The sequence below is a fragment of the Acomys russatus genome, chromosome 18 (genome assembly GCF_903995435.1).
Source record: "Acomys russatus chromosome 18, mAcoRus1.1, whole genome shotgun sequence".
In the NCBI taxonomy this organism is placed as follows: Eukaryota; Metazoa; Chordata; class Mammalia; order Rodentia; family Muridae; genus Acomys; species Acomys russatus.
In genome coordinates this window covers 57,935,580-57,958,309 of record NC_067154.1, presented here as the reverse complement: position 1 = coordinate 57,958,309, position 22,730 = coordinate 57,935,580, and the positions used below count along the sequence as shown (strand labels likewise).

At 45.6% G+C, this 22,730-nt stretch overlaps 1 protein-coding gene across 1 annotated transcript; it reads left to right on the top strand.

The window, feature by feature from the left end:
• Positions 1-3,036: 3,036 nt before the first annotated feature.
• On the top strand, positions 3,037-19,926 carry Tgds (TDP-glucose 4,6-dehydratase). Its single transcript, XM_051160963.1, has 12 exons — positions 3,037-3,188; positions 5,140-5,206; positions 6,567-6,635; positions 7,516-7,606; positions 12,491-12,639; positions 14,049-14,147; positions 15,788-15,847; positions 16,573-16,616; positions 17,341-17,506; positions 18,405-18,463; positions 19,130-19,227; positions 19,841-19,926. The coding sequence occupies exons 1-12, from the start codon at positions 3,103-3,105 to the stop codon at positions 19,924-19,926; spliced, it is 1,074 nt and encodes a 357-aa protein (XP_051016920.1). The 5' UTR covers positions 3,037-3,102.
• The last annotated feature ends 2,804 nt before the right edge of the window (positions 19,927-22,730 follow it).

The window sequence follows — 22,730 nt, the reverse complement described above, 5'->3', positions numbered from 1 at the left end:
TTTACTCTGTTTCTTAAAATGAAAGACAGACAAAATTATTGTCCTGAGCTCATAAAGAACTAAGAGATAGCTGGATAATGTATAGTCAGGTCCGTCCTAACTGATAAGTTGTATACTCTTAACCTTAGACCCTGCCAACCTTCGTCATTTTGAACTCACCATGAACTTATGTAATGGATACATAGATAAGAAATGTTTAGATTTAAAGCATGTAACCTGTTGTATTTTAGAATTCACCTGCTTTTGTGATTAATTGTACTCTTCTAACTATGAGGTAATTCCCTTTTCTCAGAAGTATATATATGGGCTACAATAAACGTGAGCAGGAGAACAAAGGAGAAAAGGAAGGAGAACGAGAGAGAAACAAAGGAGAACAGAGGAGAAAAGGAAGAACGAGAGAGAAATGAAGGGGAACAAAGGAGAAAATGAAGGAGAACAGAGGAGAAAATGAGGGAGAACAGAGAAGGAAAGATTGAGGAGCTTAACTTCAGTTGAAGTCAAGACACCTGACTTCATCCACCTTTTCTCCTGGTCCTTTCCTCTTGAACGTATGTGTGTGAGTGGTTGATTTTCTCTCTATCTCTCTTACTTCTTATTTCTCTATAGATTAGTAAATAAGTTAGCAGACTCAGGGACATCAGCCTTCTACAGCTAATAAGCCTAAGTTTACACCAACTTATTGGAGATCTCCGCAAAGAGGCCTATCCACAGATCAAAGAGCCTCCTTTTACGACCCCCTTGCAGTTTCTAGCCAGAAGCCGCTTTTACAGCCTCAGCCATAGGAAAAAAAGGTGGTCAGTTTAAGTTCTCCTCAGCCGCAGTACAGCCAGTCCCTAGAGAAGAAACCTTGGGCTCTTTTCCCTTTCCTTCCTTTTTCTTCTCTCAATTCTAATCAGTTGCCTGAGTCATCAGCTCTGGCCACCCAAGAGATAAAGTAAACTAGAAGGGCATCCGCGATCCAATACCACAGAAACTACCCTGGACCCTCTCCAGAGAACCAGTCAGGCATTAACAGCCCATCCTTCACACTATCACTCCATACACACGCCAAACCCATTGTGTTGATGAGACTTGCAACCCTCTCGGCCTGAAGGACTTCTTACCCTACAATCCTCCTTTTTCTACTAGATTATGTTTTCCCAATACACTTGAAGAAGCTGGTGGGACACCCTGAGTCTGTGTCAGATTTCAGAGAAACCAGAACGCCTTGCTCCCCTATCAGGTCAATGACTACAAAACTCTGTAAGTGGCTTCCAGCTCACCTGAATTTCTCACTCTATTGTAAGGAGCAGATGGGCAGAGACTGTAAGCATCTTGAGGAAAACAAATGTAGGAACTCGAAATTATTTCATGAATAAGCACATACAAATTATCTTCATCCAACAAGATGTTTTTATAACATAAAAACAAGTGCTCACAACCTACCTCATTATTTAAGTAAAGAAACCCATTTCTTACAGGCGTTTCCGGTACTCCTGGCTTCCCAGAAGAATAAAAGTATTGATATTATGAGATTTTTAAAAACTTTTCCATAGTTCTTTTTAAATAACTTTCATAGTCAAAAGTATTCAGAGCAACATTTTAAGTTCTGTCTTCCTAATTTTCCCCAGTAATGAAAAGTGGTCTTGGTTAATATTTTCAGATGACTCTTTTCAGATTAGCCTCTGCAAATATATGTGGTGTTAAACTAAATTTGCCTTGAGACTGCCCCCAGTATTTTGAATTCCTACATAGGAACTGCAACCTAACTTAGTGAGCTTTAGCCAGTCAACGGGCTCCCAACTGATCACCTATGCCTATGTATAAAAGACATGTTGTATCAAGGTCAGGGTTCCCTTTGAGAAGACACAAGTAGAGCCATAGCCTGTTAAGTCTTTGCTAAACATTACATCCAAGATTTACTTTTTTTTGTGTATTTACAAGTATGTTTGCAAGCCATATGGGTACAGTGCTCATGGAAGCCAGAACAGGGCTTCTGATACCCTGGACTGGACCTACAGAAGGCTGTGATCTGCCATGTGGGTGCTGGGAATAAACGCTGGGTCCTTAGGAATAGAGGCCAGTGCTCCTAACCACTGGGCCACACCACACACACACCCTTGTTTATACTGACTGCTGAGGTTGCGTGGTGGTGCTCTCTGAACCTTTCTTCCAGAGTATTGCTTGGTTTCTCATTGTTGGCTAAAATAAAACTCTACTAAATTTAATTTGTCTAAAATTTTAATAGCATTATTGATATGCCAAGAACAGGGGTGAGGTTGTCCCTGGAGGAAAAGCAGAGCATGAGCTTTGACCACTGTAGATAGTTCCCTTTGTATCGTGTCTGTGCCTTCTTCTCCTTCCTCCTCCTCCTCCTCCTCCTCCTCCTCCTCCTCCTCCTCCTCCTCCTCCTCCTCTTCTTCTTCTTCTTCTTCTTCTTCTTCTTCTTCTTCTTCTTCTTCTTCGGTGGCTGCTGCTGCTTCTTCTCCTGCTTCTTTTTCTTCTTCCTCTTCTTCCTTTTTGGTTCTTGGAGTCACGATTTCTCTGTGTGTCCCTGACTGTACTGGATCTCACTCTGTAGACTAGGCTGGCCTTGAACTTAGAACAAGAGAAGAGAGTAAGATCTAACAGAGAAATCTATGAAGCATGTTTATCATGATTGCAAGTAGCCTTCGCTGTCAGTGATAATATTCACAACAATGAAACCTAACTTTGCGATACAACTTCCATATCCATTCTGCATACATTCCGGAAGTTTGTGGGCAGCTGGGGCTTAGTCGGCCGACATAGTTCAGAAATGAAGACATCCGTTCATAACTCCGAACTTCTAAGTATCTATAGCAGTAGTCCATGCTGGTGACACTTGCCTAGAGAATGTTCCAGACCCTAGTTAACCCAGTGAACCAAATTTTTCCTAGCGAGGTAGGGCAGACACAGAGCCCGCGCCTGCGCAGTGCCATTGCCGGCCCCTCCCCTCAGGCAGCGGTCGGGGAGAACCCGGAAGCCGCTGCTGACTTCCTTGGAACGTGTCGGGGGCGGGTCGTGTCGCAAAACGTCGCGAAGGCGCGTCCCTCGGGTCCTCAGACTCCGCGCTCTACGGCGCTGGCGCTGCTGTGCGGAAAGATGTCGGCTGCGGTCCGGGAGGAGCCGTGTGGTCCTCCCGGCAGCTTCGCGAAGCGGGTCCTGGTGACCGGGGGTGCTGGTTTCATGTAGGTAACGGTGCTGGTGGCTGAGAAGTTGCTCCCCGCAGGCCCTAGCCTTCCCCGCGGCTCTCCTTGTCCTTGGCACTTCGGGTCCCCGGCTTTGAGGATCCGATGCGGGGAGGGTCCTACTGCACGGTTGGGACATCTGCCCGGTTTCCCTCGCCTTTTGACCGGCAAAGACGAAGTTGCTTTGAATTGCGAGTTCTTTAACACCCCCCCCCCCCGCAAAAAAGAGGAAAGCGAGAGTGCCTGTAGTAGCTAGCGTCCCTCCTCCTACCTCCCTGGAGGTGCCTTTACTTTTTGAGGTGCACACATGAGTTTCCATTTTCTTCCTGCTCTCTCTGCCAAACCTCTCACCAAGCACGTACAGGCCTTTCCAAAAGCTCGCCTCGACCCGGACATGGGGATCGTGATTGGACTCATTTTTAAAGAAAACTTTTACAAATCCGTTATTATTCCCAACTTGTTCGAGGCTCATACCCATGAACCTTCCCTTTCCCTTGTGTCAAAGGTTATTCTTAATTTGACTTCTCACCGCTGTGCCCTGATACTGCCCTCTTTTGCTTAGAACACTGCCTCTATACCTCTCCCGATTGATCTGCGTGCGGTTTCTTCAGACTCCTTAAAGTGGGTTCATATGCAGAAGTCGTTGTTTTTAAGGAAGTGAGATGCCGACGCATTGAAGGTTACACTCGTGGTTTCTGTGAGCCTTGTAGTGGAATCCAAAATCTTCATCACATGTAGAAGACTCGGGTGCTCAAGCCCTTCTCTCCAACCTTATCTTTTGCTTTTCTGTGCCTGACACAACCCTCTCCGAGTTCTTGGAACACGTTTGCACTTCTCTCTTTGCACTACTCAGCTCAGGTGTTAACTCACCCACACACCAACTTTAGAGTGCTTACCGGACCACTCTAGGCAACGGACCCACTTAACACTACTCGGAATTTCGCAGAGTATTGCCCTCCTAGAGTATAAACCCTGAGGGCAGACGTATGCTCATTGAGCCCTGCAGGAAGAAAGGTCTGGTTCATCCTATGAAGGTCTTCAATAATGGGTGCGAGGGTGGATGCCTGGGTAATAGACAGGAGCCTCTTCTATCCTGTAGAGCTCCGTCTCTCCTGCATGGAGAGGGTACCAGGTGTCTTGTTTACTGCCCACTGACATGCAAAGGACCTTTTAAATCTGACAGACATTTTGCTCAGGGTACCAAGAAGCCAGGTCTCCCTTAATTAACAGGAGTGTTGATATGGGCAAGTGCTTGTACTCGGTGGAAGGGCTGGTCTACAAAGAATGTCCTAGAAAATGAGGGAAACGGCCCCTAAGTATAGACTTCACAATTAGTCAGTGCTTGCCGTTACTCCCAAGAGCCCAAAGTATAAGTGGGTTTTTGTTGTTGTTGTTGTTGTTTTTAATCTGGTTCATTTTACTGAGCCGGCTCCATTTGAGGGTCCACTGATACCCAGGGACCACTGTCGGTACCAAGCTCAAACTCAACTGGGGCACCTGCGCTCGGTTCAGGATTCTCCAGTTTCTAGTAGTTGCAGAAGTTGCCATAAACAGGCAAATGGCAGTGTTTATGCCACAGTGGTAACCTGTATACTTAATCGCAGTTCCTGAAAAGGCGTATGGGACTCACTGCAGTTGCTCTGACTAGATCTTGTATTTTTTGTGCACGCACTCACAGCATACGTGGACAGCATCATTTGGTTAAACTGCCTCTTTCTTTACTCTCAGAGCCAGTTTTGTGTAGCACAAGGAGGGTATGAGAGTTTGTTTATGGGCCATGGAGAGGTGTGTTGAAAGGGCACCTGTGCGGTGTGTTCCGTCGTTTCTGTTGTCTGGGGAAAGCGCGGTGTTATCTCTTCACATCTTTGTACTATTCCACAACTGAGGGAAACGTTTTAGCAAGCGAGGGAGCCTAACGTTCATCACTCACGAAGTTCTTTTCTTCTTGTAGTGCATCCCATGTGATTGTTTCCTTAGTGGAAGATTATCCTGACTATATGATCATAAATCTGGACAAGGTAAGGACTATAAAAATGAGCTTCCTGTGCTAAGACCAGCCCTCCGCGTGCCTCCGTGCCAGCCGGGCGTAGTGGCGCACACCTTTAACCCCAGCACTTGGGAGGTAGAGGCAGGTGGATTGCTGTGAGTTCGAGGCCAGCCTGGTCTCCGTAGTGAGTCTAGGACAGCCAAGGCTATACAGAGAGACCCTGTCTCAAAAACAAAACAAAACAAAACAAAAAAGAAGTAGTGCCAGAGTACTCAGGAGTACCAAGTGGCGTGACGGCCTCCTGTTCTTATATACTTGTTTTAGCTACTCAGGGTGTATGTCATGTGTTCATGCTGTGTTTAACCTTAGGTCAAAGCTTTTGAATTTATTTTGTTAGCCTATTAACTATTTTTAGCAAAAGAAAAGCTTTCCCCTTTTAATTTTGTGATTACTATTTTGGGACGGTATTAACTTATTAAATTAACTGTTTGATTTTATAATTTCTACCTCCCAGAAACATCTGTGTGCTGTTTGCGTATTTCTTTTTAGCATTAGGACATAACTAAGACGCCACTAAGGCAGTGGTCTTGCCTGTCATGCAAGCACCAGGGAGGTAGAGGCAGGGGGGTCAGAGTGTTAGGGTTCAAGGCCAGTCTAGGAACACATGAGATCCTCTCTACAAACAAACAAAAAGCAGTGAGATTAACTTAATCTCATGCAGATTGAAGTCTCCCGGAAGAGTTTTTTTTTTTTTTTAGTTTAAACAAAATATGCAGATGTTTTCCTTTTTTTCTTTATTTTCTTATTTTTATTTAATTTGCACTGATGTTTTGCCTGCATGTATGAGGGAGTCAGATCCTCCAGAACAGAACTTAGGATGGTTGTGAGCTGTGAGCATCCATGTGGGTGCTGGGAATTGAACCTGGGTCCTTTGGAAGAGCAGTCAGTGCTCTTAACCACTGAGGCATCTCTCCAGCCCCAACTAGCTCTTTTTAAAATATATTCACTGTTTACCGTGATAGCTGAAGAAGAGGTGTAATAAGTTATATATGTGCGAAGCAGGTGTTTTTACCTTCAATTGTTAGTTCTTTTTCTATGAAGAACTGAACTTGTAGCCACCAGCTACTGAAGGGGACGGAGCTACTGAGCAGGGTCAGTGTTGAAGAGGAGCTCGGAACAGCGTTCCTCTCAGGGTTTGTCCTTTTGAAAATTAACCATGATCTGCTTTTCCTTTTAGGATGTCAGAAACTTTAATGGTGTAAAAACACAGGAACCATTTCTTGTATCATAGTATTTAATGTTTATGACTTTTAATCTAAGTTGACATGCTATAGAAAGAGCTGATCTCACTTTGTGTGTTGCTCCCTCCTCCTGTGCTCTCTTATTTTAAGCTGGATTACTGTGCAAGCTTGAAGAATCTTGAGCCTATTTCTAACAAACGAAACTACAAATTTATCCAGGTATGGAAGTTTTGTCACAGTTACTTGACAATGCCACTTTAGTCAGGCAGAAATCATAGTCTTTTTGTGTTACTAATGTGTTAAAGATCACATAGTTTCCAGAAGTAATTTTTGATGGAGAGTTTGGTTTTAGAGGGAGTTCACAAAAAAGCTGGGGTTTAGGGACCTTGGCAAATCTATGAATAGTTGACAAAATATATGAGTAATGTACATATAAGCATCGGAGTGATATATGTAGTTTTAGTTAGTGGTGATAAACACACTTCCCAATATTAGTCCGGTTGTTGTGCTTGGATTTGTTTGTTTGTTGAAAATTTGTTTGTTTATTTATTTATTTACTTATTTATTACATATATAGTGCTCTGTCTACATGTTCACTTTCGAGCCAGAAGAGGGCATCAGATCACATTATACATTTAGATGGTGTGAGCCACCATGTGGTTGCTGAGAATTGAACTCAGGACCTCTGGAAGAACAGTCAGTGCTCTTAACCTCTGAGCCATCTCTCCAGCCCTGTTGTGCTTGTTTTAAATGTATTTTAGTATAGCTCTCTGAATGGGTTATTTTTCTTGATGCTAAAAGGCTTTCCAGTGGTTTTAGCTTTGCAAATACATGATAGAAGTCAGCCCAATATATAGCTGAACTTGGTACTCAACAAAAATACTGCAAAACATAATTTCAAGAATATTTTGAATTAAATATATCTATTTTAAGATGCCCAAGAACTAGATTGTTTTTATACTAGCCTGACTGCTGACTGTCTTCAAGCCATTCTCTGTTGATGTCAGGGGGGAGAGATTGACGGGTACCCAAGAGAAACTGGGTGTTAAGACTGTGAGTCTAGAGACACCTCACCTTTTCTGGTTGCCTTTCCATGCAGGGTGACATTTGCGATTCCCACTTTGTGAAGCTGCTGTTTGAAATGGAGAAAATAGACATAGTGCTGCACTTTGCTGCACAGACCCACGTAGGTAAGTGCTGTTTTATTGTTGAGACTGCTATCTTCTTCTCCAGTGAATAAATCCAAAGTCCAGTAGTAAGCTTGAGTGAGCAGGAACTTAGCAGGCCCTGAGAGAGGACACGGCTGCTGCGCCAGAAGAGGCAGCACCATGCCACTGACAGGCTCACTCGGAACTGTGATTTCGTTTGTTTGTCTTTTACAATGGGTCCTGGGAATCCACCCCAGCTCCTCCTGCTTGAGTTGAGTGGAGCCACCTCCTCAGTCCTGAGAAGTGGGACTCCTGTAGATTGGCTTTATTCACAAGAGTTGAAGTGGAAAAGTAAAAGCGACTTTAAAAACCCTGAGTTGAATCAATTTCAGACTACTGTTATTTCTGGAAGGAAGAAAGTGGCAGGTACCCCAAGTAACATTGTCTGTACCACTCCGTGCGTTTGAGATACTGTATTAATAATTTAGCCAAGCCTTCTCCTGGGAAATGGCAGATTCAGAAGAATTGGGGAGTACAGAGAAGTAGGTACTGGGTAGTTGGCTGTGGGTAGAGTCTGTCCTCTGTCCTGTCCCAGCACTCCAATTTAGAGTGCTCCACAGCCACTTGTAGGCCAGTGGCTTGCTCACACTTCTGGGCAGTTGTAAGCAGCGCTGCTGTGAACTCTCATGTCCAGCTATCATGTCCTTGTGTGTACACCCTCTGTCTGGTGTCTGCAGAGTCATAGGTGTAAATGTTTATCCAGGGTCATAGGTTCACTTTTCTTAGGGTGAGGATATGCTTTTGCAAAGAAGTCATGCTGACTTATAGCCTCTTGTCAGATTGTTTTCAGTTCTCCAAACTCAGCCCTATGTGGCAGACTCTCATTGTGTCTAATTTATTTTTTTCCTGAATAGTGAGATTATATTTAAATTTTTTTATAAAATGCTGTTGAAATCATATGTCTATTTTTTTTAAAAAGCTTGTTTACATTTTTCATATTGAAATATCTTATGAGATAAGAAAACTGAGAAGTAGTGCTCTCTTGTGTATCCCTGCCATGTGTGTGTGCATGTGGCATATCTATGCATGTTCATGTGTGCGTGCATGTATGTGTGTGCATGCAGTTACATGTTCTTATGAGGGCACATGCAGAAGCCAGAGGAGGGCGTCAGGTGTCTTCCTCTGCTGTGCTCTGCCTTACGCCCTTGAGACAGGATCTCTTACTGAACCTGAAACTCACGGTTTGGCTCAGCTGGGTGTCAGAAGAACTTCTGGGTCCGCGTGTCTCCACTCCGCAGTGCTGGGATTGCAGACATGTCAGCATGGGCTGCTTGGATTTGAACTCAGGTCCTCACGCTTGCACAGCAAGCCCTCATACCCACTGAGCTGCCTCCCCAGTTCTGAAGTGATCTTTCTTCTTGGTGATGTGAACTGCCTAGAAGTCCACATGTCGTAGTTGATGTGACTATGGCTGAGTCACCTCCTGGTGTCTTCTCTACAGCTGGGTTTCGGCACTTTCTGTCTTCATGGTTTGCCTTGTGCATGCTGGGTAAACATTCTACCATTGAGCTTTGTCCTCAGCCTGGATTTTACTTCTGGAAAACCTATTTGATCATCCATGTTATTATCCTCTTGCCGTGTTTTAAAGACTTAGTCGAAGAATTGTTTATTTTCTTTTTCCTACTCCTAGTTTGGAAGTTAGTCATTTGTGCAATTAGTTTTTCAAAGTGTAAATCCAGCTGGGCATGATGGCACTCCTTTAATCCCAGCACTCAGGAGGCAGAGGCAGGTGGATCTCTGAGTTTAAGGCCAGCCTGGTCTACAAAGGGAGTCCAGAACAGCCAAGGCCACACAGAGAAACCCTGTTTCAGCAGAGAGAGAGAGGGAGGGAGAGAGAGAGAGAGAGGGAGGGAGAGAGAGAGAGGGAGGGAGAGAGAGAGAGAGAGAGAGAGAGAGAGAGAGAGAGAGAGAGAGAGAGAGAGAGAGAGAGAGAGAGATATCAGTGTAATACTTGGAAACCTTCCCTCCTCCTTCCCAGGTCTTGCACTTTAGCACTGCTATGTCCAACCTTGGTTTTAGCTAAGATTTTAGATCTCTTGTATTTAATTCTGCTTTTGCTTTCAGTTCGACTAGACTTCAGTCCTAGCATTTCCTGCAGTACTCTTTTGTGTAGTCAGTATTCACGTATATTTGAGCTTTGGGAATGATGATTTTTCTCATTGCCTTTTATTCCGTTTGTTTAATCAGAGTTTATAGGCGGCTCCCCCATATCAGTTCTTAGGACACTGAGATCCAGTTGATGCAGCAGCAGCTTAGCTGCTTTGTTTTTATCTCATTTTAGTTATTTTTTTAGTGCACTGGGTTCTATTGTAATGACTTTGCTTCTTTTTTCTTTAAAGTATCATGAACTCGTGGATTTTAACATCCTTCCTTCTCTCCTTCCTTCTTTTCTTTTCTTTCCTTTGGTTTTTCCAGACAGGGTTTCCCTCTATCATCCTGGCTGTCCTGGAACTGGCTGTCCTGAAACACACAGAGATCCATTAGCCTCTGGTTCCCAAGTGCTGGGATTAAATGCATGTACCACTTGTATTTCTTGTTTGCTTCTGTCGGCTGTGGCGTAGTGGTGCTGGCGTGCATACCTGCTGTCAGCCGCTCGGAGCTGCTTCTGTTGCTTCTTGTGTCCTCCTTGGCATAAGCCTGTGACACTGTCGTAATCTTTGATGAAGCGGGATGTTCCGTGCTTATCTTCAAGGTTTCCCAGCATGCTCTGCCTTTGTCATGTTCTCACATCATATGGCTTTTCTTCTCTGAACATGTCCAGCATCAGTTTTGGGTCCAAATTGTTTTCTTGTAATGGCATACATCTAGATTAACTGACTCATCTCTGAAAAGGCTGTCTCCAAATACAGCTGCAGTCTGGTGTGCTGTTGGAGGAGGCGTCAGCGTACATTTTAGGGGGAAAACAGAGCTCATAGGTTGGGATTTAGGAATAAGTGGGTATCACTTTCGCTGCGCATTACCAGATTGCTTTCCTCTGGGTTTGAGTGCATTGCTGGAGACCAGCAGTTCTCAGCCTGAGGGCCTCCCCCCCTTGGAGGGTGGAATGGCTTTTTCACAGGGTTTGCTTGTCAGATATTTACATCATGATTCAAAACAGTAGCAAAATTGCAGTTATGACATAGCAGAGCAAATAATTTTATGGTTGGGGTCACCACAACATGAGGCTCTGTATTAAAGGGTCTCAGCATTAGGACGGTTGAGAACCACTGCTGTGGACTCACTCCCAGTATGCAGACATGTTTTCCTCCACCTGCCTAGCCTCACCGACAAAATGTCTTTTCATATTTTTAAAGCATCTATCTTATGTGTATGTTCCTGAGTGCATGTGTGTGCACCACATGCATGCAGGAGCCTGCGGAAGTCAGAATAGGCATCAGATGCCCTAGAACTGGGGTTACAGACGGTTGTGGCCGCCATGTGGGTCTGGGAATCAAACCTCGGTCCTTTGTAAGAACAAGTGTTCTTAACCACTGAGCCATCTCTATAGCCCTCTCTTCAACTGTTTTATTTTTTGTTAGTCTGATAAGTAAGTTTTAAATTTGAGGGGCTTTTTGTAAGTGAAGCTGGGCATCATAAACTTAAGGACATTTGTTTAGACTATATCTTTTATACATTTTACTATAGGGCTGTTCTTGTTTTTATAAATTATCTGTAGGTTGTTGAGATGTTCTGTTTATCTCCATTAAGTTCAAGTATTTTTACCTTCTCCTCCTATATTTCTTAAAAATTTTGTTGTTGTTTCATTTCTATTTATGTAGGGTTGTTTTGTCTTGTTTTCAGTCTTTTCCCCACCTTCATACTGGTTGCACTGGGGACTAGCATCCCACATACTGGGCAGGTAGTCTCCCAGCACTGATTTATATCCCCAGCATGCCCACGTGCCGCTTTTAACGGTCTGATAGTGGCCGTGGGAATAAGGCACTCTGGCTCTGTGTTGACCGAGCATAAAGAAAGGAGCTGGGGCGCAGCTTTGTCAGTTACCTATCTTGTTTGATAAATAAGGTCAGATAATCATTTCTCCTAATTTGCATGTCTCTTCCCGTGATGCATCTGATTTTAATCATAGATGTGCCTAATTATGCAGATATAAGATAGTAAATAGGCCTAAGAGGTCACTAGGAGGACACAGTTTGCCTTACTGCGCATGCAGCTCAAATTAGTCCAGGCTGGATTGGCCTTTCTGTCTTGTACCCATGTATATCAGGAATGTATTTGAGTTGAAACTATCTAAATTTGGTTATTATTAGCAGAAGTGAAACGTGTACAATGTTCAGAGAGAGGTGTACACCTACTCAGAAGCAGTGTAGCCCAGTGCAGGTAGCGGTCTGAGGAAGTTTTTAGGTTGTTAGGTGCCAAGTGCAGTATTAAAAGAGGAATGGGGTACATGGCCAAATTAAATAAGGTGCCAGGCTATTTGTCCTTCGTGTTTGCCTGTCTCACCAGCGCTTGGAAGGCAGAGACAGGAAGAGCAGAAGTTCAGGACTCAGCCAGTGAGGTGGCTCACTGAGGACAGACTCTTCCCTCCAAGCCTGACAACCTGGATTTGATCCCTAGAGTCTACACGGTGGAAGGAGAGAATGGCTCCACACTGGAGCTTTGTGCAATTGTGCGTGCACACACATATGCACACGTGCACGCGCATGGCACACATGCACTTATCTATAATAATAATTAAAGTAAAAGTTGAGCATCATGCTCAGCTACACAGTGCGTGTGAGGCCAGCGTGGGCTGCATGAGACTGACCGTGTCAGCCTGTTACATGTGTGCGAGCAGTGGGGAGTGAGCACTCTGCAGCCTCCGTCAGTCAGTCAGCACTTGGTTTGTCTCATCAGTGGAATTACTAACGTATCTCTTGTTTCTTTTAGATCTTTCATTTGTCCGTGCCTTTGAGTTTGAATTTACATACGTGAATGTTTATGGCACTCATGTTTTGGTAAATACTGCTTATGAGGCCAGAGTGGAGAAATTTATTTACGTCAGCACAGATGAAGTATACGGAGGCAGTCTTGACCAGGTAAACTCGGAAAGTGTGTTCCATGTGCCAGGTACCAGTACAGACGTCTGTCTGTCTGTCTGTGGCTAAGATGATAGAGTTCATGGGCTTTTCCTGTGCTCTGCTTACACGCATTGTGTCGCCCTCCAAAGTGTTGCTTGTTGCTTCCTTCTCCTTTGTTCCTGTCATTCGAGGCAGGGTTAGCATCAGTGCACACATACCATGGTTGCTATGTTAGTACTCAACTGTTACCCAATAAACAACAGATTTGTATTTACTAGAACATATATTGATGTGTGCCATTTAAAAGGATTCCCTAGCACTTGTGGTCTGTGGGCATCTTGATGGTATTAGCCAGCAGCTGGTCTCTGCTCTCTGAAAGCCCTTCACACGCAGGGTTTGGTAGAAAGCGTTCAACGATGTCTGCGTGGTACACAGGGAAGGCCTGGTATTCTGCTGCCAAGTACACAGCTGTGTGGAAAATCAAGCTATCAATTGCACAAGATAGGGCATGATACACAAACCTCACTCCCACCGATCACTCTGCCTGGTACTGACTTTGAGCTCAGCTAGCTTGTAGAGGCTATATGACAGTCATTTTTATAATCAGTCCAGGATTTTGCCTGGATGACCCTTTCAGTGGTGAGCTTCAAACTTGCAGCAGCAACTGTCAACAGCTTACCAAGATTTCTACCCAAGAAAGTTTTAAAGAAATTTTAGCTAGACCTGGAGGCTTATGCCTGGTGGTGGGGTCTAGACTCTGAGTTTAGGAGGCTCAAGGGGGAGGATCCTGAGTTAAAAGCTAGCCTAGGTGACTTAATGACACTGTGTCTCCAAAATAATAAGCTGGAAAGGTGACTCAGTGGTTAGAGCACTTCCTGCTCTTACAGGAGACCCTGCTTGGCTCCTAGTACCCATGTGGCTGCTTCCAATCAGTGTAAACCGATGCCCTGGTTTCCAGGGTTCCATGCGCACTCACACAGGTAAGTGTCTGTAGATGGCCGAGAGCACAGGTTTGATATAACCTGGCCTCCAGCAGCACAGTAACTTCATTTCCTTCCCACACGCTAGCCTAGCTTTAGGGCCTCTGCCCTGGGCTTTGTCTTTTGGGGTTTTTTGTTTGTTTTTGAGACAGTTTCAGCTCGTGATCCCATCCCTCCGTCTCCACAGTGCTGGTGTTGCAGACGCCAGAGCACTCCCAGATGAAGAAGTGGCTGCTTAGATGCAGCGATGGGCGTTTTAAGCTGGTACTGTGGTTGGTGTTTGAGTTTGTTCTCCTGTGTATTGATGTGTGCACACGTGTGTGTGCCGGGGTTGAATCCTTGCCTTCTCGAATGTGACTAGACTACGGCTGAGCCACACACTTAAACCTTGTAATATGTTTTCTACCAGAGAGTATGTGTAATTCGAATGTATCCTTTTCAAACTAGGAGTTTGATGAGTCATCACCCAAGCAACCTACAAACCCTTACGCTTCGTCTAAAGCAGCCGCTGAATGCTTTGTGCAGTCTTACTGGGAACGATACAAGGTAAAAGCTGATGTCTGAAGCTTATTTTTCCAAGACAGGGTCTCACTGTTTGTTCCTGCCTGTCCTGGAGCTGCCTCCCGAGTGCTGGGATTAAAGGGTGTGTGTGTGTGTGTGTGTGTGTGTGTGTGTGTGTGTGTGTGTGTGTGTGTGTGTGTGTGTGTGTGTGTGTGTGTGTGTGTGTGTGTGTGTGTGTGTGTGTGTGTGTGTGTGTGTGTGTGTGTGTGTGTGTGTGTGTGTGTGTGTGTGTGTTGTGTGTGTGTGTGTGTGTGTGTGTGTGTGTGTGTGTGTGTGTGTTCTGCAGTATGAGTGTGGTGGTCAGAGGTCAGACTCAGCAGCAGGTGCTCTTACCATCTCACCAGGCCTAAAACTCTTTAAACTGTGGACTTCAGCTTTAAATTCTAAGTCAGCTTTGACATGGAAGACCTAGCTTTAAAATGTAGGCAGTAAGGGCTTGTGAGTGTCGAAATCTTACATTGTGTGGACCACAGAGGTCCTGCCTTTGGCTCAGTGCCTCACAGGAGCAGTAACGGAGTCATACTCAGTCCTGTTTTAGTAATAGGACTACAGCTGTAGTGAAGCTGCATGCAAACTGTACGAGGCAGAGGGACGGCAGGTTCCTTTTCTGCCAGTTGCTGTTCTCTGTATGGTTCAGCAGTCCTGGCTCCTTGGGGAGCAGACTTGTAGACTCACGTCTGGTGGCTCTGACAGTGTCATACCACGGTGTCAGCAAAGCAAGCATTGTCAGCCCCAGTGCCATGTTTGGCTCCCCACTGGCCGTTATCAGTTACTAGGGGCTCAGTCAGAAAGCGCCAAGAGATTCTCCTCTGCTCTCTCTCTCTTCGTGGTGGTTCTTTTTACTGTAAGGGTTGGTTCAGTGGAGAAAGTTCTAAGCAGACTGCTGGGCACCGTCTTGGAAGGGAGCTTGTGGAAGGCCTTGGCCTCTGCCTCCATCTGTAGCCATCGTCCTCTGTCGCCACAAGAAAAGGCACCTGCTGGACTCTCGGCCTTTTAAAAAATATGGTATTTATGGGATGCTATCTTATTATGCAGCCCTGGCTAGTCTGAAGTTGGCTGTGTAGACCGTGCTGTGTAGACTTCGGCCTCTGCCTCCTGAGTTCCTAGTATTGAAAGCATGCACCACCGGGCCTGACTTTTAAAAGACAAAAATAGAGTTTCACTGAGTAGCTCAGGCTGGCCTTTGCTCAGCATCCAGAGTGTCAGAAGTACAGGTGTGAGCCTGTCTTTGTGCAGCTCATCTCTGTTTTGGAGCATGGGCGAGGGGGTGGTCACAGAAGTTTTCTGTCTCTTCCTCATGAGTCAGCGTCATCAAGACTAGTGCAAATGTAGCTTTCCTGTCTCATGGCTGGGCGTGGGCCTGGGAGGACTGGGATTCATGGTGTAAAATCCCCAAATAATATATTATCATCTATAAACTTTTTATATACTGTATCTAACATATACATATACATGTTCATACTTACCTGAGGCAGGCAGGCCCTTCACTCTGTGCTCACGGTGTGTCATTTAGGCACCAGTGTTTTGAAATTTTGTCTGTTTTCACAATAGCCCTGATTGTTGGGAACCCCCTTCCTCCGCCACACACACAAACACACACACTAATGTGATTGTTCACTTTTCAGTTCCCAGTTGTCATCACAAGAAGCAGTAATGTCTATGGACCACATCAGTATCCAGAAAAGGTAAACATGTTTTTAAATTCTTAGTGGATTTTAGTGATTATAACGTTATTTAAAATAATCTATTCCTCTGAAGTAATCTATGTTGTAATTGTGCATAATGGCATGCCCTGTGCGGGTGGCACGCAGATCTCCTCAGACTCAGAGTTGGAAGACCTGAGGGTCAGATTGGCACGTTCCAGCTGCCATGCCTCGAGGTCCTTTAACTGTTGTCTTTAAATTGGGGCATGTAATGAAAATACAGGCATTTAAGGGTTCAGTGAGGGGACGTGTGTGGACAAGCACTGTCTTCCTTGGACTCTAAAGCAGCATGGAGCCTTCCCAGCTGCCCTGTGTAGCACTTAGGACTGTGACTACAGTTGTGCTGGGGTATGTGAAATTAAGAGCTAATTAGGCAATGATGTGGCCAGCTTGGACGTACAGAAGTGATAATGGATGTAATGCCTGCCTTGATGCGAGACATCACCAGAGCGGAGGCGTTTGTTGGCTGCAAACTGCCCAGGAAGCTGCCTCCGATCCTCACTCTGCCTGCCGCTCACCGTAAGGCTTTTATGAAATCACAAACTCCCTTAGCGTTCTCTTGTTTACCAAACATTATAATCTTTCATGAGTTTAGGTAGAATAATATAGGTATATAAATATCTTAGTAATAATGTTTAATCTTATGAGTGTAAATTCATCTTAATGTCATCTTCAAAGTCTGAAATGACATTTAAATATTCTTCTAGGTTATTCCAAAATTTATATCTTTGCTCCAACACGACAGAAAATGGTATGTTGCTTTTCCTTTTGTGCTCACATGCTGCCTGCTCCGCTGAGGCGTCCAGTAGCACCCCGTGAGGGCCACAGAGGCCGTGGACTTGGGGATGCTTTCCCTGTGCAGTGTGAGGGTTTCTCAGTGACTGAGCTGTGGCTTCATAATTTACTCAGGTCAATTCTGAACTCATCTGCCATAGATCTTTGAGTTGCAAAATAAAATTTTGGCATCTATGTATAATTTTATATTTCCAAGTGATTAATATAAAACTAAGATTTTTTTCCCCTTTCCTTTCCCATTATTTTTAGGTTCTGGGGCTAGAAAACAGGCCTTGCACAGCCTGTAGCCTCAGCTCCCTTCCCCAGCCCTGGGATCTTGATTTTTAACTTTTTGAAATTTCTCAGGCTGGGCTTGAACGTGGGAGTCCTCTTGCCTCAGTTCCGCAAGCGGCTAGAGTTACAGCTCTGAACAATCTCACCCAGCTTAGGGATTGCTTCAGAATGAATTCATGGTATAAAATTAACAAGTATTTCTTAGTTTCTGCTTTTTAAATTAAGAATACTTCAGAAGTTTGGCCATCATTGAGGAGTGAGGGGAAAAATAAGGGAAATTGACTTTTTCACTCAGAGATTTCCAGGCTCTCTGGAAACTGGCTTCCCAGGAGTCACACTGGCCATTGCTTACAGCTTGCGAGTGTCCTGACTGCACTTCATAATTCTGCCTTATTTAATCCGTTTAGCTGTATTCATGGGTCAGGGCTTCAAAGAAGAAACTTCCTTTACGCTGCTGATGTGGTGGAGGCATTTCTCACTGTCCTCAGAAAGGGAGAACCGGGTGAAATTTATAACATTGGGACCAGCTTTGAAATGTCAATTGTCCAGCTTGCGAAAGAGCTGATACAGCTGGTATGTATCTGCTGTAAGAGGGTGTTTACAAGGCTGCCACCAAGTGAATGGCAGGATCAAGAATCTTGCTGCTGTCTGTGTTAGTTACTTTGCTTTTGCCATGATGAAACACCATGACCACAGGCTACTCAGGAAAGAGCTTATTCTGGCTTAGAGTTCTCAAGGACTGGAGTCCGCAGTGGGGGTGGGGGAGGCATGGCTTGAAGGCAAGAGTGGGAAGCTGGCTGGGACCATTTTCATCCACACACAGGAAGTGGGAGAGAGAAAGGAGAGGAAGCAGGCTGAGGTGTGAACCCTCAAAGCCCACTCCCAGGGACCTGCCATCTTGGGCAAGGCCCCACCTCCTAAGGTTTCAGGGACATCTACAAACAGCAGCACCATTAGGGACCAAGGATTAAAATACACACGGCAATAGGGACATTTCTTGTGCAAATGGCTTACTACAGTACGGCAATAGGGACATTTCTTGTGCAAATGGCGTACTACAGTAGTACTACAAATGAGCAGATGGGAAAATGATTCATATCTATGTGTGCCACGTACTATCATGTGAAATGGCATTAGTTCTTCAGGGAAGGAATGTTAGTGCCTCTGCTAGCTAAGGTGTGCCTCAGCCTCAGAAATAGGAAACAGTATTCTCAGTGTCAAAGAACGGCGGGACATAAGGTAATGCGGCTCCCGCGTGACCTGCTCACCTGTGCGGTGTGTGATTTGCATTCTCTGATGTGCGCTCTGGTGTGAGCGCAGTGGTAAGGACGGGCAGTCCTTTTGCTGCCCCTCCCCCCCACCTCTGTGAGGCAGTTGTCGTTCTCAGTGGCCTCTGTCAGCTATTAAACACAGTTGTTGCTCTGTGGTCTCATTTTGTAGTGCGCCTCACAAGCCTGCTTCATTTTCACAGATCAAAGAGACCAATTCAGAGTCTGAAACGGAAAAGTGGGTGGACTACGTTAATGACAGGTGAGTAACCAGTTGGGACATCTGGAGAAGATGGTGCCAGCTTCGGGGCTTATACAACAGAAAACTAAACGTACTGGAAAATGGTTCAATTTGTGAGTTTTCTGACACACTTTCTTCCTAATTATAATTGTCACAGAGACTAAGGATGGCACAATTATTAGCCGTGGGCTTGCAGGGACTCCTTCCTAGTGTGGGGTTCTGTCCACTGTGAAATCCGGAGACTGCCTCCTTACACACGTGCTCAGACTGTAATTAGAATGTAGATGGAGCGTCTTCCCTAGGCTTGGCACTCAGGAACCCCGGGTTCCTTGTACTTTTGTGATTTATTTCTCCACTCATCAAACATGTACTACTTTTCTTCTATATGTCAGGTACTTATTTGTACCCAGATTGTGCCTGAAATAAATAAGTTTAGAGAGAACAGGCTATAGAAAATGTCAAACATTGGTAATCATGAGTTTTATATATTTTATAAACATTTCCTACAATAAGCATGTCTCCAGGGTGATTCTGTTCTAATGTGAATTACAATGATGTGTGAGTGTGCATTCTGTGCCCTAGTCAGTGTGCAAATGTGTATTCACAATGGAGATGTGTGAGTGTACATTCTGTGTCCTAATGTGTAAATGGGCACTCACAGTGTCTTCCTAATCTTTGCTTTCCAAGACCTCACAATGACATGCGATATCCAATGAAGTCTGAGAAGATGCGCAGTTTAGGCTGGAAGCCCAAAGTGCCCTGGGAAGAAGGAATAAAGAAAACAGGTATGTGATGCGGGGACCCCGGGGCGGTGCGGCGTGGGAGGAAGCAGCTCTGTTCAGAGCCACGTGAGCACGCGTCTGTGTCTCTCAGCTGCTCTGCTTCCCTGCAGTGTTTGCTCTGAGCATCTTGAGTTGACGGATTAATGTCTCACAGCTCTTTCTGAGCTTGTGTGTTCACCAGACGCCCGAGTTTGCTGATTCCAGGTGCTCAGTCTGCACCTCCTTGTTCTTGAAAGGTGTGTTTTGTTATCACTGGTTACAAATCACCTAGTGCGCACCACAGACCGACCTCACTGAAGGTGCGCACCACAGACCAACCTCCCTGAGGGTGCGCACCATAGAATGACAGTGCCTGTTCATGGAGAGCCACCACCGTGCTGCCTGGTCCCCATCACCGTGTGCAGATGAGCGAGTGGTCTTCTTTTTCTGTAAGACAACGTTGAAGCAGCATCAGTGACTAGGCCTCTCTCCTGATGTTGCCGCAGTCTCAGTGTCTTCAGCCCCGGGGTCTGTGGGGCTGATCTTAAGAGGGCGTTGCTGACAAGCAGGGCCTCAGAAATGGTGGCTGGCTAATTGATGTTTATCTTTTAATGTTTGTTTTTTATTTTCCTGCCAGTTGAGTGGTACCGAGAGAATTTTCACAACTGGAAGAATGCAGAGAAGGCATTAGAGCCCTTTCCAGTTGAGCCACCCTTTGTGTAGCTGCAGAGAAGAGGACGCCACCCTACCTCAGCGCTTGACGTGAACCAAGAGCCTAAATGAGGCTGGTCTTTTCTCCTGGAGTGAGAGGCTGACCTCAGTGCTGGATTCATGTGAAGTCGTCAGAAGTTTCAGTGTTAGTCCAGGACTCTGGAGATTCCTCAGCCAGCTCCTCCCGGAAGTCAGGCAGGGGCCGGTCCTGCAGAGGTGTTAGGCTGGGTGAGGCGAGGCCCTGGCCCTGAGAACAAAGGCAGGAGGTCAGCACTGGCTGCCTCAGGTTTTATGTCCTGACTGTATTTCTTAAGGTCTAATGATGTGAAAATGGAACAAAAAGAAGGATTTCTAGCACTTTTACACTTGATAATTTTGTAAAATTAAGTTAAATGGTTTTTAAAGGTAGAGTGTAAATTTCTCCCATTTTTGAAGTCAGTTGTTGACTTATATATACCCTGTATCAGAGAAAGTTTATCATGTATCTGCTGTTTACAGTGGTTTTATTTATAAAGGCATCAACATATTTTAATATATTAAATGCAGATTGTGGCTTTTTAAATAATGTATTTTTATTTCGTTGTAATTTAAAAAAATAATCATACACTTTTAAAATCTTTCTGCCCTAAAGACTTCAATGTAACTTTTTAAAATAACTGAGCTGACAGTGGATGGACAAAGTTAAAAGTTGCTCTGTCCTGCATGCCAGCCTGTCTGTCTTAGTTAGAGTTTTATTCCTGTGAAGAGACACCATGACCACGGCAACTCTTGAGGCTGGCTTACACTTCAGAGGTTTAGTTTATTACCGTCATGGCGGGAAGTATGGCAGCGCGCAGGCAGACATGGCGCTGGAGGAGCTGAGAGTTCCACATCCTGATCCACAGGCAGCAGGAGAGTGTGTGCCTCACTAGGCATAGCTTGAGCATAGGCGACCTCAAAGTCGGCCCCCACAATCACACACGTTCTCCAACAAGGCCACACCTCCTAACCGTGCCCCTTCCTGTGGGCCAAGCTTTCAAACACATGAGTCTATGGCAGCCGTTCCTACGCAAACCACCGCACTTTCTTAGAGTAAAAGAAGAGATCAGAGATAGCTCAGAAGGTAAAGTCACTTGCCACTTCATCTGATCCTGATGATCATGAGTTGTCTTCTGACTCCACAGATGCACCTCTGCTTACTCAAACCTCAGTTTACACGCACCTCAGCCCACACGTGCCTCAGCCCACACATGCCTCAGCCCACACATACCTCAGCCCACACGCACCTCAGCCCACACACACCTCAGCCCACACGCACCTCAGCCCACACGCACCTCAGCCCACACGCACCTCAGCCCACACGCACCTCAACCCACACGCACCTCAGCCCACACGTACCTCAGCCCACATGCACCTCAACCTACACGCATGTCAACCCTCACGTGCCTCAACCCACACACGCCTCAACCCACACACACCTCAACCTACACACACCTCAGCCCACACGTACCTCAGCCCACACGTACCTCAGCCCACACGTACCTCAGCCTACACACCTCAGCCCACACGCACCTCAGCCTACATGCAGAGGCACCACAGAACTAAGGCAAAAGAAAGAAGGAGCTGTGCTTGGTGGTTCACACCTCTAATCTCACTGTTTAAGAGCTGAGGCAAGAGAACCCTGAGTTGAGACTTGCTTTGTAACAACTATAACAAGCAAATGAATGACTTACTTGACCCTCAATTAAGAAGTATTATTGTAGGTAGTACACACACAAACATACCTGTCTGTGCCCGGATGCTCCCGTGTGCCTCTTCAGACCCCCAGCCCCAACCTGTGCCAGGAGGCTCCTTTATCGCACTACCTGCAGAGAAAGGGGAACTCAAGTCCTGAGGAAGGCAGGTGTGGGGCTAGGGCAATGCCAGTGTAGATGAGGGGGGTGTGAAGTGGGCAGACAGTGGTGCTGCGTGTGACTCTGTAGGCAGGAAGGTGCCGTCATGAGGAAAACACCTATTGTGTGACTCAGGCCAGGTCTCCGTCGAGTAACAGATCTGCTTGTTCAGAGGTGGGTTAACTACATGAGAAGTGAGAGTGTCTTGTGGGTCCCAGGAGTAGGTTCCTTCTCTAATTTAGGCCTGTTCCATGCAGATACCCAGTGTGGTCATGCCGGGGTCACTGGTGACAGGCTGGGCAAAGTTAAAAAGTCATTTTGTCTTCTGGGTTCAGCCCCACTTCCATACTGCTTGCTTTCTGGTGGACATGAACATATAGATACACAGATCTGTACTCTCTACCCAGCCTCCCACCTACCCACCTACCCATCCGTTCATCCATCCATCCATCCACCCACCATCATCCATCCATCCATCTATCCACCCACCCACCATCCATCCATCCATCTATCCATCCACCCATCCCTCTATCCATCCATCATCATCCATCTATCCACCCACCCACCATCCATCCATCCATCCATCCACCCACCCACCATCCATCCATCCATCTATCCATCCACCCATCCACCCATCCATCTATCCATCCATCCATCCATCCATCCATCCATCCATCCATCCACCCACCCACCCATCCACAGGCCTCCAACCCTGTCCTCTCTCTGCTCCTATAGCTTCTCTTTCTAACTGAGTATGCCGTGCCAATGCAGGCCACTTCTAGATGTGGTAAGTGCCAGTCAAGGCTCACTGATTAAAGCACTGCTCTTTAATCTCCCCTTGTACACTTTTAATTACATTTATTATGTTGTAGAGTGGGGAACTGTATGCCACGGTGCATGTGTAGATGTTAGGGGACAGCTGCTGGGAATCCATCTCCCCTGCTG

Bases quoted from the DNA above. Each gene is read 5' to 3' on its own strand.
- Tgds (XM_051160963.1), top strand. From the start codon at position 3,103: ATGTCGGCTGCGGTCCGGGAGGAGCCGTGTGGTCCTCCCGGCAGCTTC. The intron at 7,607-12,490 runs GTAAGTGCTGTT...TGTTTCTTTTAG, and splicing joins TGCTGCACAGACCCACGTAG to ATCTTTCATTTGTCCGTGCC. The intron at 18,464-19,129 runs GTGAGTAACCAG...TTGCTTTCCAAG, and splicing joins GTGGACTACGTTAATGACAG to ACCTCACAATGACATGCGAT.